The 14,431-nt window shown below is 39.0% G+C and overlaps 1 protein-coding gene across 2 annotated transcripts in view; it reads right to left on the bottom strand.

Annotated features, from left to right (window-relative positions):
* Window positions 1–14,431, bottom strand: part of dph6 (diphthamine biosynthesis 6) — a 255,096-nt gene that overhangs the window by 28,147 nt on the left and 212,518 nt on the right. For both annotated transcript variants that reach the window (XM_059955869.1, XM_059955875.1), the window contains one exon: window positions 13,706–14,096. In XM_059955869.1, the coding sequence (XP_059811852.1) occupies window positions 13,706–14,096 (391 nt within the window). The remainder of the gene's footprint in view (window positions 1–13,705; window positions 14,097–14,431) is intronic.

Here is a 14,431-nt window from a genome sequence, read left to right as displayed (position 1 = left end):
AATTGCTATAATCTCTAGTTTCCACAATCTCTACCATTTACCTGCAGCTATTATTTCAAAATGTGCATATATTCCAAAACTCTGTAAATCCAATGAGTCACAGAAATTTAAATTACCTCCAATTTAGAAAGTAGACAGAGCAATTTAGATGCCCGTAATTTCTCAGAACCTAAAAAATATGTATAGACGTTTGGAAATGTAATCAACTTCTCAGTGAAAGAAGATTTTAGCTTTACTCAACTGAAAGCATTCTTTTATATACACCTTTCCAATTCATAATCTTGCAAGTTCAAATCCCACTCTAAGTTTGACCACATAATCCAACTTGACATTTCACTGCATTAGAGTGTGAAAGCAGTAATAAATCAACAGAGTTATGATCTCAGGGTTATCGTACTAAGATGAATACACCTTCCTATTTTACTGCTGCAGCTACTGTGGCAATACAGTGGATTCAGATTAATTGGGACACATAATATATTTTGGCCCAATTAAGTGACTGCGCCAAATTAGCCAAAAGTTTCATGAAAACTTTGTAAATAGTTGAAAAGATATTAAAAAAAGACAAAGTACCATTCAACTGACTAACAAATTATGTAATTAAATGAAATTCAGAACAAATTAGAACACTACCAATACTACAACAGCACTATAAAACTGTGTATTAGTTCCAAATAGTTATTGATAGAGGAATTCATTCAGTGTACCTGCTGTGTTCTTTTGATTAAATATAAATGAAAAAAAATCAGTGCAGGCACATAGCATAGATAATGGATTATCTTCATACAATGCTTTTGATGAGCATATCCCGCAAATCTTCATTTTCATTGTAACATTCAAGATGATTGTTGATATCCTCAAATTCTTCATAGTTCCAAACTTGTTGAAGTAGTGAAATCGTTGCATTTTCACTGTTGATTTTTTCTGGTATCAGCAAGCCTGAATGCTTGTAACCGCAGTGAGGAAGACAGCAATTGAATTGTCTTACTACTTATTCTTTATCAACCAATTGCTGCTTTTTGAACACAAACAGATGTAACTGACGCTATTTAAAAACTGTTTACTTGAAGCACGGTCTGGTGTCTAATGACCATGCAAGTGACTGACGCTAGTTCGAAACAGTCTCCTGTCCCAACATGGTGTTCAATATAAATGAAGGGAATCCCAGCTATTTTTTCAATTAGTTTTTGTTCTTTAAAAGTTGTCCCAAATAAGCGGCTGCCCCAATTAATGATGGCCAAATTAGCCAGAATCCACTGTATTCAGAAAGTTTTCCTGATTCCCAGAACAATATTCCTCTCTCAAAAAACATCACCACGACTAATTAATTGGACAAGTATTTTAACTACTGTGAGATCCTTGACAATTCAAACTAGTCACATTTGAATGCTGTGATAATATAAGTCAAAAGTGAGTACTTTCAATACAAGATGATTTATATTAAACCTGCACAAAATACAAATAAGCTTCAACTAAGCACAGACTATTTGTTTCAATAAACTATTTCCTTTTGAGCACAGAAAACTAAGGTTTAACTTGAACTTCTAACTTTTTAATTTTAAAGTATTTCTTTTTCCTAAACCCTAAAGCTTATCTGCTGGATAGAAGGAGATGAGCAACTTTTCTATTGCAACATGGCAACTCAAAAGGGGCACCAGACGATGGTAAATGCTCCTTATGGGCCTCATATCCCTTGAGAAAGCACATCTTGACATTGATCGCAAAAATGCCCAACTGAGATGAAGAACAAACCACAAAAGGAAGCATAGTAATTTGTTTCTTACCACTCTGTAGTGTGGACCATCAATGTATGACCAAGCTGCGCCAACAGGGCCACCCAAATGCTTGACTTGTTTTTGATGCTGCATTTTTTGACAGCTGCTTTCCATTTTCTCCTTATTACTTAGTGTACAACTAGATTGTTTTTACTATAGTTTGAAACAATTCCCAAGGCTAAAGAATGTAGCATAATGCATGACTAATCCACAGCAGGCAATGTAAATCTTTGCAATATGAAACATATTAATTTATGGCACATATCAGTGCACCCTTAATACCGAGAAATTACAGTAATGAGATACTGCTGAATGTTTGTTTTTATACATGCATTAGTCACTTTGTACCCTGTTGCCTTAGGCAATAAAATTAGTATTCAGCAAAGCACCAGGGACACAGTACATGAAACAAAGACTGTTAGAGAAAATATTGATCTTTTATCAAATGTGCTCCTGAAAGTTCTGCACAGATTCTCCATTGTAGGAATATGAAGAAAGAAAACAACTGTAGTGACTGGTGGAGTGACTGAGGGAGTGTAGCTTCCATTTGCACTTCGTTGGACTAAGGAGTTTCTGATTTTACCCACCGTGGTGTGGGTAATAAAACAACAAGATTAACTTCTGTGAATATTTCGAGGTCTCCTTCTATCAAATTCAGGGCTTCCAGCCTACAAATGTTTGGACCACCAGAAGCAGAAAAACAAAGTTGCAAAGAAAACAATTTGCAAAGGTGTTTCAAACTTAGCGGGAGCGGATAAAGTAAATTCGCATTGAAAATGGCATAAATTTGCTTAGTTTAAATGATACTATATACATGTCAGAGCTTCATACATTCACGCAGAATAAGTCTCTCCATGGCAAAGAGCTGCGTTCAATGCTTGCAAAAGCAGAGACAGATGCACTACATTCACTTTAAATCTATTGCATGACATTGATCAAAAATGATTTCCATTCCACAGTGAACCTTACAACAAGACGTAATCTATTACAAATTGCCATGTCTTAAGCATTGACCTTTGTACAACAGTGGGGAAGTGGGACTGATGTGCATCAGCCACCATACACAGCATTACTAATGGTTTGATAGTAGAGCTGATCAGCAGTGAACTTGAGCTGAAGGCATTAACTGTGTTCCAACTTAAGAGCACTTGGTGAAGCTGCCCATGACCAATGAATTTTATTCTCTTGCCATATCTACAGGCACATTCTTATTTCTATGATGAATGTGTGAAATAAGAGCGCAACCCCAGCCCACCAAGTTTCTCCTGTTCAGTTCCTCCGTGTATCATTGTGAGTTATGTCTTCCTCACACTGATTGATTTCCTCATACTTGTTATGAAGAAACTGCTTACAAGTTCACAACTCAACAAACAAAAACTCAATCACAGCAGGAGACCAAACTATCAGTTGGTTCAAGTGATTGGCAAGTCCAATGCAATCATCCAAAATTACAACAGGGACTACACTTCAAAAAACATTTCACTGGCTGTAGAACTGGTTCTTTCTTGTTTTTATTATTCCATGCAGTTGATAGCAACACATTTCACATTGAGATGCACTAGAATTCAAAGGCAATATGCTGAATATAAATTTGAAAATTATCTCTAAAGTTAGTGGTCTTATCTTGGTAGCAGCCATTGGGCAGGCTTTTCTGGTGCAAAGGTAACTTAAAAGTGTGGTAACGCATAATTGTGCATATGTGATTAGAAGAATGAGATAATTCGCAGTCCGTATTCACACTGTGTCATCGGAGTACAAAATGAAAGACAGCAAATAAGCTCATGTTCGGAGGTGAATCTTCTATAGCAGATTTCCTCTGCAGTGCTCCTATTCAGCTGACAAGCACAATTTAGTGGCAAGGTAATACAGGTCCACAATTCCTTATCCAAAATCCTTGCATTTCAGAATTCAGAATTTTTTGGAGTTCAAAATCCCTCCTTATTGGTTCCCGGACCCCCCACCCCACGGATACCAAAAAATATGCATGCTCAACCTGACTCAGTGAGGGTGGACTTCAGGACCTGACGGAGCTCCAGACCTACGCACATCCTCCTGTATACTTTAAATCATCTCTAGATTACTTATAATACCTAATACAATGTAAATGGTATGTAAATAGTTGTTATACTGTATTGTTTAGGGAATAATGACAAGAAAAAAATTATTTCCAACAAAAACATTCAATAAAACATAAAAATATACAACTTCAAACGAACTGAATCAAACACATGGTAAATGACTTATTGGAATAAATGTAGAACGTCGCTGTTACTATAAAACTTCAGTAACTTGTCTTTCTGTTTCTTTAAATCATATACAGTAGTAGTTCCGACACCATATTCTTCTGTAAGACGCCACACAGACACACCACAATCAAGCTCCTGCAATAACTTCACTTTCTGCATTATTGATAATGATAGATGCTTCCTTCTCTTTTTCTCATTGCTACCCATAGGGGTATCTGCAGCTCTTTTTGACATTTTCACAGTGAAATTAAACACAAAGTCAACAGTGAGCACAAAATATCAGCAAACAGCAAATGCACGTGTAACCAGTACGAGCGCTGAGCCACAACTGACGTCTGGCGGCCTCTGCTAGTGCTGCCACGTCACACTTGAGTGACAACAGCTGTTGGCAAAAAAAAACATGTGAGCTTTTTGGATTTCAGAATTTCGGATAAAGGTTTGTGGACCTGTACTACATCATAAGATTAAAATGTTGGGGGCAACCGTCAGCAGCACACAAAATAGTGTAACCTAATCTCAATTATCAGTAACATTCAAGCAACCCACACAAAATATTGGAGGAACTCAGCAGGCCAGACAGCAACTGTGGAAAAGAGTACAGTCGACGTTTCAGGCCGACACCCTTCAGGGCTGGAGAAAAAAAATTGAAGAGTAGAGTAGGGGGAGGGGAGAGAGAAACACAAGGTGAAACTGTGAGGGGGAGGGCTGAAGTAAAGAGCTGGGAAGTTGATTGGTGAAAGAGATACAGAGCTGGAGAAGGGGGAGTCTGATAAAAGAGGACAGAAGCCCATGGAAGAAAGAAAAATGGGGGAAGAGCATCAGAAGGAGATGATGAGTGGGCAAGGAGATGCGGTGGGAGAGGGAAAAGGGAATGGTGAAGGGGGGAGCATTACAGGAAGTTCGAGAAATCAACATTTATGCCATCAGGTTGGAGGCTACCCACACAGAATATAAAGTATTGTTCCTCCAACCTGAGGTTGGCTTCATCACGACAGTGGAGGAGGCCACGGATAGACATAGTGGAATGGGAATAGGAAGTGGAATTAAAATGGGAAGCCACTGGGAGATCCCACTTTTTCCGGCAGATGGAGCATAGAGTCACACCGATATATAGCAGGCCACACTGGGAGCACCAGACACAGTAAGTGACCCCAACAGACTCACAGATGAAGAGTCGCCTCACCTGGAAGGATTGTTTGTGGCACTAAATGGTAGGGAGGGAGGAGATGTAGCACTTGTTCCACTTGTAAGGTTAACTGCCAGGTGGGAGATCAGTGGGGAGGGACAAATAGACAAGGGAGCTGTGCAGGGAGTGATCCCTGAGGAAAGCAGAAAGTGGGGGGGACAGTAAGGTGTGCTTGGTGGTGGGATCCCATTGGAGATGGCGGATGCTGATGAGGCTGGTGGGGTGATACGCGAGGACAAGAGGAATTTATAAATGTAGAGTAGGAAAAGTGCAGGACAGTCACCAGTGAATGACTGGAACATGGACTGTATCTGTCGTTCACATTCACTGCTTCTCTCTCAAAGAATCACAATGACCTGAATTAAAAACTGCCTAACCACTTCCAGTTCAGTCTCCAAACACCCCCCTCATGAATTCATCTTCATTTTGCTGACACCAGTGTCTAATTTCAGTAGTGGAAACAACTATAGTTCTAAGGTATTTTAAAAGGCTTGCCGCTCTTGGTACGTTGTAAAGGATAACTCTTTACAGTCAATCAGTTACTAAGGGTAGAGACTATAATCTCTACCCACGGCACCTGATTGACTTTAGTACCCTGAAGCAGCCCTTACATCACATTCCTTCAATGACTACCAGAAAAGCCCAACTTATCCCAGTAACTGTCAATTCTGGCTGCACAATCGGAAAGAGATCAGCATTTTGATAAAAATATTTAGGAACTCGGGAGATTCTAGATATAGTCAATGATAAAATGTTTTGAACTTATAATAATTAAAGAATCCTGACAAACCTGAATTCGAACAAACTATATGGTAACAACACAGATATAAACATTTGGTTTTCTCTCTATAACTCTCCAAACTCATGCTAATCCTGCAATGAGTGACTGAACAAACTCTTGCCATAATCCAATATTGAAGCTACTTGCAGTAACTGAGAAGATAAAATCAAGATAAAAGAAGATTAAAAGCTTAAGTGAATTTAAATTCTATATGAGAAACTTTTAAATTGGAATTTGATTCCCGCTAGGAATGGGATTTACTTCTCAATGTGCAAGATTCTGAACTGAAATACAATTGGACGGTCTCACAAAATATTCCTAAAAAAATTGGAACATGGTATCAAATGGACATTTAACTCTGAAAGATGACACCCCAGCCTGATGAATTATATAATTCACCATGGCATCAAGCACACAATGAAAATGTCATGCAGATTATTGAAGAAAAATATGTAAACTATCTGTTTTTGTGGGAAGGTTCTACGAACAGACTTAATTGTGAACAGAGTGAAATAAAGAATTGAGACTAATTGTTTAATAAAAACTTTTCATTCTCACACTATTTTTAAGTCAAAAATTGTAAATTAGCATTGGAAATGGAAAATATTGGTTACATATAATGGTTTTGTTGTCACTGATAAAGAGATACTGATTTCTTAAATACCTGCATGTTATGACTACTACATCCTTCAAGAATTAACTCCATCTGAAAATTTGGGAGAGACGATGTGATTACTTTCCAGAAAGTAAGACAAAGTTATATAAGTAGTGAAAAATTACAAGGGAACCTTGATCAATTAGATAAAGGGGAAGGCTAAGGAATGGCAAATGGCATTCAATCCAGATAAGTATGGGGTGCTGGGGTGTTGCATTTTGGGAAGTCAAACCAGGGTAGGCCTTTCAAGACGCTGGGGAGTGTCGTACAACAGAGTCTAGGAATGTAGTTCCCTGAAAGCAGCATCTCAGGCAGAAAGGGTGATGTAAAAGGCATTTGGTACACAGGACCAAACTTTGGCACACTGGATTAAGGCACTGATTTTGAAGTTGGGATACTACATTGCAGTTGTAAAAGTTGTTGGTGAGGCTGGATCTGGAATATAATGTCTAGTTTTGGTTATGTGTTACAGGGCTTGGGGTGTGAAGTATACAGAAAGGTTAGGCAGGCTAAAGCTTTATTCCTTTGAGCATAGGATACTGAATGGTGACCTTATAGAAGTGTATACAATCCTGAAGGACATAGGTAGGGTGAATGCACAGGCTTTTTTCCAGGAACCAAAAAGTCTGGATTTATGGTGAGAGAGGAAGGATTTAAAAGGAACATGAGAGGCAACTTCTTCATACAGAGAGTGGCACGTATATGGAACGAGCTGCCAAAAGAAGAGGATGAGGCAGATACATCTTGGTCAGCAAGGATGAGTTGTTCTGTGCTGTATGACCCTCTCCGTAAGTGTTCACATTGACTTGCTCTCAATATACAGCTTCCTTGAGAAGGTTTTATTAACTGCTGGCTTTTGTATATTACTGACAATGCATTTCTGCAGATTGTTTCACCTGCCCACAGACCATAATTACAGTATCAGGAAGAAGATTTACTTATAAAAATATGAATGCTTTAGTACAGCTGATAGTTTAAATTACCCCTAGCAAGAAGGTATGTTTCATCCAGTGGGATTGTGCACCTAAAGTCCATGTCCTTGTGAATGAATTTGACAATCCTAATGAAAAAAATGTCATTTTAGATCCCTAGTTCTCAGTCACATTTTGTTCAGCATTGTATATATGCACATACTGAACGACTTACACTGATTAGATTGCGAATTTTTGCAGCTCTTTTGAAAATGGCTGATTTAATCAGAATTTTATCAAAATAGCCACGTTAGTCATAATTGAAGTATGCATGATATTTTCAAGTGATTTTGCCACAGGTAAACATGAAATTATTCTGAGGAAGATATGTAACCTTCAGGTTCTTTCACTGTTACATTCTTGGTTGACAAATAAAAATAACAATAAGAATTCTTGCTGAAGGATTTCGGCCCGAAACGTTGACTGTGTTTTTTTTTCCATTGATGCTACCTAGCCTGCTGAGTTCCTCCAGCATTTTGTGTGTGTTGCTTGGATTTCCAGCATCTGCAGGTTTTCTCTTGTTTGACACTAAGAATTCAAGTTATTTATGCAGTATTTATTTCCACCACATGCAAATATGCGAATGTGCGAAGCATCACAATACATCTAGCAACCCAACTATTCTTTGCTAGGATATGCACTAATCCTCTATCTTCAAATATAAGTTCATTGATCAAAAATGCATTAATTCTACTTCTTTCTCCACAGATGCTGCCTGAACTGCTGACTGCTTCTAGCATTTTTCTGTTTTTAATTTCAGATTTCTAGCTACTGAAGTTTCTTGCTTTTCAAATGCTTTTTCCATCCTCCCCACATTACAAAGCCTCATAAAATCGGGAATTATACAAAGTTTCCCTAGTATCATACATTTGATACAGTAAAATAACCCAAAGCAATTTAAAGTTCCAGAACAAATGAGATCATGTCAATAAACTGACACTGAGTTACTCTTCAGGATCAATTAGATCAGAATCAGAATCACTTTATTGCCAATATGCCAATAACAGAATTGACTGCAGTTTGATGGTAAGCATAAAATACAGAACAATACCATACGGACAACATAATAGCAACCAATAATTTACGAGACAATAGTGTAAACAACCATGAGCAATCAATAAATAGTGCAAATGTCAAGAATCAAAATTAAATAAATGTGAACATATCAGCACACTATATAATTATTAACAGAACAAGGAGAGCAGGAAGGACCATTTAATAGTGTTGGATCCAATTTGGCAGCTCTAAATAGGACACCAAGAAGGCTCTGTGGATTATTATCAGTGGCAGCGACATGGACCAACACATTCTACTCACTCATGGCAGGGGATCAACCCTGGTTTAGAGAGTGCAGAAGGGCATTCCAGGAGTACCAACAGAAAGCTTCAATGCAGATCTGCATGCATGCAAAAAAGACAAACAAAAAGATCTCACACGGTCCACCACCAATAAATGGGAACAAAGTTCCGCAGTCCTGCCACATTTAATTGTGAATGATGTTGAACAATAAAACTGTAAATGGAGGAGCATCCAACCCGGCACTAAAGATAAAGCTGAAGGATTTGCAATCATGTTCAGCCAGAAGTGCTAAGTGGTTGATTTATCTCTGATTCTTCGTGAAATCCCCACCATAGCAAAATACAGTCTTCGATCAAATTGATTCCCTCCATACAATGTCAAGAAATAACTGACAGTCATTCTAGGACATAATATCCCAACTATGGTACTGAAAACTTCTGCCCTGGGTCAAGTTGATCCTCTAGCCAAGTTGCTTCAGTACAATTAAACCACTGGCATCTACTTAGAATATTGACAAATGTGCCCTCTTTTCAATAGGCATCACAAATGTAACCAAGTAAATGACTGCCTACTCTCAGTCTTCAACATGAATGGAAGATGTTCATTCCTTAATAAGTTACTAACTGACATACAGTTGTGTTTCACCAGAAGCAATCGGCTTGCTCCAATCATAGACTGAAGAACTGAATCCAGAGATGAATTGCGAGCTCCTACCCTTGTTATCAAGTCAACATTTGGTAAAGTATGGTATCAAGGCACCCTGCCAAATTGGGGAAATGAATGGTCAACGAGCCGTAAAGACACTATGTGTCAGAATCACAAAAGAAGATGGTTGTTACTATCGAATCTCTGTCCTGGGACATTATTGCAGGAGTTCCTCAGTGCTGTGTCCCAGGCCCAATCATCTTTGGCTTCTTCATCAATGATCTTCTTTCCAAGATAAGACCAGAAGTGATGCTGTTTGTTGAATACTGCATAATGTTCATGTATAATTATAAATCTTCAGCAAATACACCAATCCAGCATGGCTGAAGGAAGTGCAAGGCAGCATTAAGACAAGGGCTGATAAATGGCAAGTAAAAGCCATTTCACTCAAGTGCAAGGCAATGACCTATCGTATACCAGATTCCAGTGGGCTCTCTGTGACATTCAAAGGTATTATCCATCATTGACCTCCTTACCAGCAATATCCTGCAGGGACCATAAACCACAATATCAACTGGAACAATCAGGCAAAATTTTACAGCTATAAGAACTCATTAAAGATTAGGTGTCCAGTGGTGACTGACTCAACTCCAGACACCCCAGAGCCTTTTAATTATCTACAAGGCAAAAGCCATCACCGTGATGGAATGCTCTCAACGTATTGCAAATCCAAAAGCACTCACAAAACTCAACGCTCTAATGGACAAAATAGCCTGCTAGATTGGCAGCCCATCAATCACCATAAACATTCATTTCCCCATTGCCAGTGCCCAGTACCTGCAATGTGTGCCAACTACAAAACACATGGCAGGTAATCAACTTGGCTACTCCAACATCTCCCAACCCAGTACCCACCATGGGCAACAGGCACAGGAACCCCAGCTCCTGCAGGTCACTCACCAAGCTCACTGAAAAATACTTCAGGACCTTCATTGACACTGGCTCTAATGTCTTGATAACACTGTTGGAGTACTCTCACCAGGAGGAAAGCGGCAATTCATTACGTCCTGCTCAAGGAATTTAGGTTTGGGTAATAAATACCAACCTTGCTAACAATACTTGCAATAAGAAAAAAAAAGAACAGTGGGTCTTTTGTTGTGAGAGCCACTTTACTACTTTTATAAAACATGAATAGCTTCAAATAGCAGTACAACTGCATGATGGAACAGCTACAACTTAAAATACATTGTTGTCCCCTTAATTTTAAAATTGACCCTAACACTGGACATCTGTGGAGCTGGCCAAGGACGCAAGGGTTGGTCTAGGCTTACAAGGTCCTTTGCCACTTCTGTTTTTATCCTCACAGAATGCAAACACAGCCTTCCTCTCCTTTAATTTCTTCGAGGTCTCGTAACCTTGGCCTTGAATGTGCACACTGACAACTAGTTCCAGCTGCTGTTAACCTTATGGTATATTAAAGAAATGTTGATAACATCTAACATTCACAACAGTACATAATTAGTCCTGGATTATGTCCAAATTTCCCCATCATTAAAACAAATACAACAAAATACACATATACAGTACATATATACTAGCAGGCTACTTAGACCTTTTCAGTCTGCTTCTCACTTCAGCAATATCGTGGCTGATCAGCTTTGATCTCAGTTCTGCATTCTCCTCAACTTGAGGTAACTCTTTATCTTTTGCTTATTATGAAGATAATTAGCTTCACCTTAAAAATATTTAAAGACTGCTTCCCCTGCCCTTTGAGGAAGAGTGTTCCATCATCTCATGACCCACTAAGAGTAAAGAAACTCAGCTCCTCTCCCGATCTTACTTTCAAACATTGCCTCCTTGTTCTCAATTCAGACATAAAAGGAAATGTTGGCTTCATTTCCAATTAATCAAGGCCTCTCAGGATCGCACTTGTTTCAATCAAGTCTCTTGCTCTTCTAAACTCAACAGCAGGGGCTCCCAACTTTTTTTATACCATACTGAGGGGTCGGAGGAAGTCAGGATGGGAACCGCTGCTCTGAAGGATAAACAACCAGTCCTTCTAACCTTTCTTCATAAGACAACATAGCCATTCTAGGTACCGATCTAGCAAACCTTCTCTGAAATGCTCCCCATGGAGGAAACTAAAACTACACTGAAAACCCATCAGTATCCTCATTAGCAGAAGCATAACCTCCCAATAAGTGTTCTTTGCAGTAATAATAACAAGAAGATTCTGGTAGATTTCCTGTTTATTTGCTACCTCTGCTTATGATTTTTTTTTGCACCAGAATATCCAGACCCTTCTGCATCATTGAGCTCTCCAAACTCTCACCATTTAAACAATGTTTTTTTCTATTTTTCCTGCACTTACAAATTGGCTTTCAAAAATTTAGTACATTAGTAAGTACTAAATCAGTCAAGGTTCTTGAGCTCCTGGCAAGGACAAAACTAAGCACAAGCACAGATGATCTGATTGGGATTTAGAAAGCAGAACGATTTGCATGTAAAACTGCTTTTAATTGGATAGGAAAGAAGGAACAGGCAGTCTGGTTTACAAGTGTTGGGTCCTGATGGATCGTCAGGTGCCATTCTCACGTCTGTAAAGTTCAAGTGGCTGCTATATGGTAGCACAACACAGTGGAACGGACTGGCTCCAGGGAGATAACCAGGAAATCGAGACGGACATTCCCACATACCCCTAAAAGAGTGCAGCATTGCTGGTGATGCTCTCTTGTTTGAGGCTTTAAACCAAAGCTCTCTCTTCCCTCTCAGGAGGGTCATAAAAGATCACAAAATCCTGCTTGATCTGAATTATGGGCAACATTTATCACTGAATCAACAGCAATAAAAGCAGATTGTTTATCTCACAGATTTTTCTACATTGCATCAGTGAGGACTCTTTGAGAGTACTTTACTGTCAATGAAGCCCTTTACACTGAATTTCTCTTAATCTTAAAGTGCTGATGAAATTCTGCAGAGGACTTAACCTGTGGAAATGTGGTGGTAGTTGAGGTGAATACATTAGGGACATTTAGGGAATCTTAAATAAGCAAGTGGATGAAAGAAAAATAGAGGGCTATGTGGGAGGGAAGAGCTAAATTGATCTTGAAGTAGGTTAAAAGATAAGCACAGTTTGGGCTGATGGGGCTGTATCGTGCTATACTGTTCTGTGAGTTCATAACTGCTGCTGATTTTAAACGGTGTGTATATTTAAGAATGCATATATTTGGTTGGTCCTATCCAACACCTAGTTATAAAAAGGCACTTACCCAACTCAAGCACTGAACATAATTTCACATTAAAAGATCAGGTTTGTTGATAAGGAATTGGTGGAGTTGCTCCCAGGAACAGGTGCTTAGACCAATGGGGCCTGCAAAGTTCCTGCTCAGTCCTCCAACTGGATATTGATTTTTCCAGTTTTCCCTTTGACCCAGTCCTGTCAAGCTAGTCAAATCCTGATCCATCCAACCAAATGAAGTACTGACACTTAATAACTTGTGAAGAAGAGATGTAAAAGGGTCACGTGACAAAACCATTGAATAGAGTTGCTTATTTAAATAAATCAATCTCATGATTCAGCGATCATAGATCTTTGCATAAAGACAATTATTAACACATCAGTTAACCTTTCAATTTGTCATCAGAATTGAACAATAAAATAATTGTTATCACAGATGTGAAATTAAGTGAATTGGAAGGTATACCTGAATAAGGACATATTTTTCTAGAGCACTGTAGAAAAAGGTCCTATCTCACTTCACAGAGGTGTGTACAAGAAGATTTTGGAAGCTTGAAAGGACCTCTTAAAGAATGAAAAGATTCTATATAGGCAGAAAACATTAGGTAGGGAATTCCAGAACATGGTTTGTAGATCTCTGAAAGCATGGCCACCTACACATGACTGTGAGGTGATTGAGAGTGGAAGAAGAGGAGAGAAAACACAAGAGACCAAATTGAAAGGAAAGCACAGCTTGAGGAGATAGGTTGTGAGTACTGATGGTATTCAATGCTTTCAAAATGCTCATCTCAAAATGTCTGGCAACTCCAGGATTTAAATTTATATCTCCTAGTCAGTGGTTTAACCTCCTGTTATTGGAGTTAAGTGTTTTCAACTAAACAGTCACTTACAGTAAAGAAATAACCTTACCTCTGTGCACTAAGCTGGGATTTATGGCATCTTCACAGTAGAAAATTTTGAAGCAGAGAGGAAGCACATCCTGAGGGAGTGTATCTATTGCTTGCTGGAAGGCAACAGCTAGTTCTTGCAGTGCAACTTCCAAATTCAATGAACTCACTGAAGGCAGCAGAAGACTTAGAGTCAATGAAACTGCAGCATGACACATCGAACTTGACATCACCATTTTACAATCAATTTCATAACTTTCCAGTTTTTTATTTAGGATGAAGGATTTCCTCTCACTGGCACTGCTGGTCAGGGCAATGATGTGCCACTCCACTGCAGCAGCTTTAGGCAGACGTGGGATGGTGACTACCACCAGTATCCCAGGTGTAGGTTCTGTCATCTGATAAGCTTCATCCTGTAACCAAAAGAAATGAGCAAAGTGAATATAAGTCACATAACTCCTCACATCTGGCCTATTACTCCGATTATTCCTTGCAAAATGTCTGCAATCAGTGAATAAGATTTAAAAGTTAACTCTTTGATTGCTTCTGACCGTGCTGCATGTGGGTACCACTTTCCCACTGAGATGGACTGACCAAGCCGTGCATGGCCTAAGTTCATCAGCAGCTTTCACCAGGATAACACTTACCCAAATCATTTCCAGAGAGCAGACAGACCTGTGTGCAAGTATTGAAACAAGCAGCCTGCCTCACAGGTGAAAGTGGAAGGGATATACAGTTGTAATTTGTA

Source organism: Hypanus sabinus, chromosome 2 (genome assembly GCF_030144855.1).
Source record: "Hypanus sabinus isolate sHypSab1 chromosome 2, sHypSab1.hap1, whole genome shotgun sequence".
NCBI lineage: Eukaryota > Metazoa > Chordata > Chondrichthyes > Myliobatiformes > Dasyatidae > Hypanus > Hypanus sabinus.
This window is presented reverse-complemented; position numbering and strand designations above follow the sequence as displayed.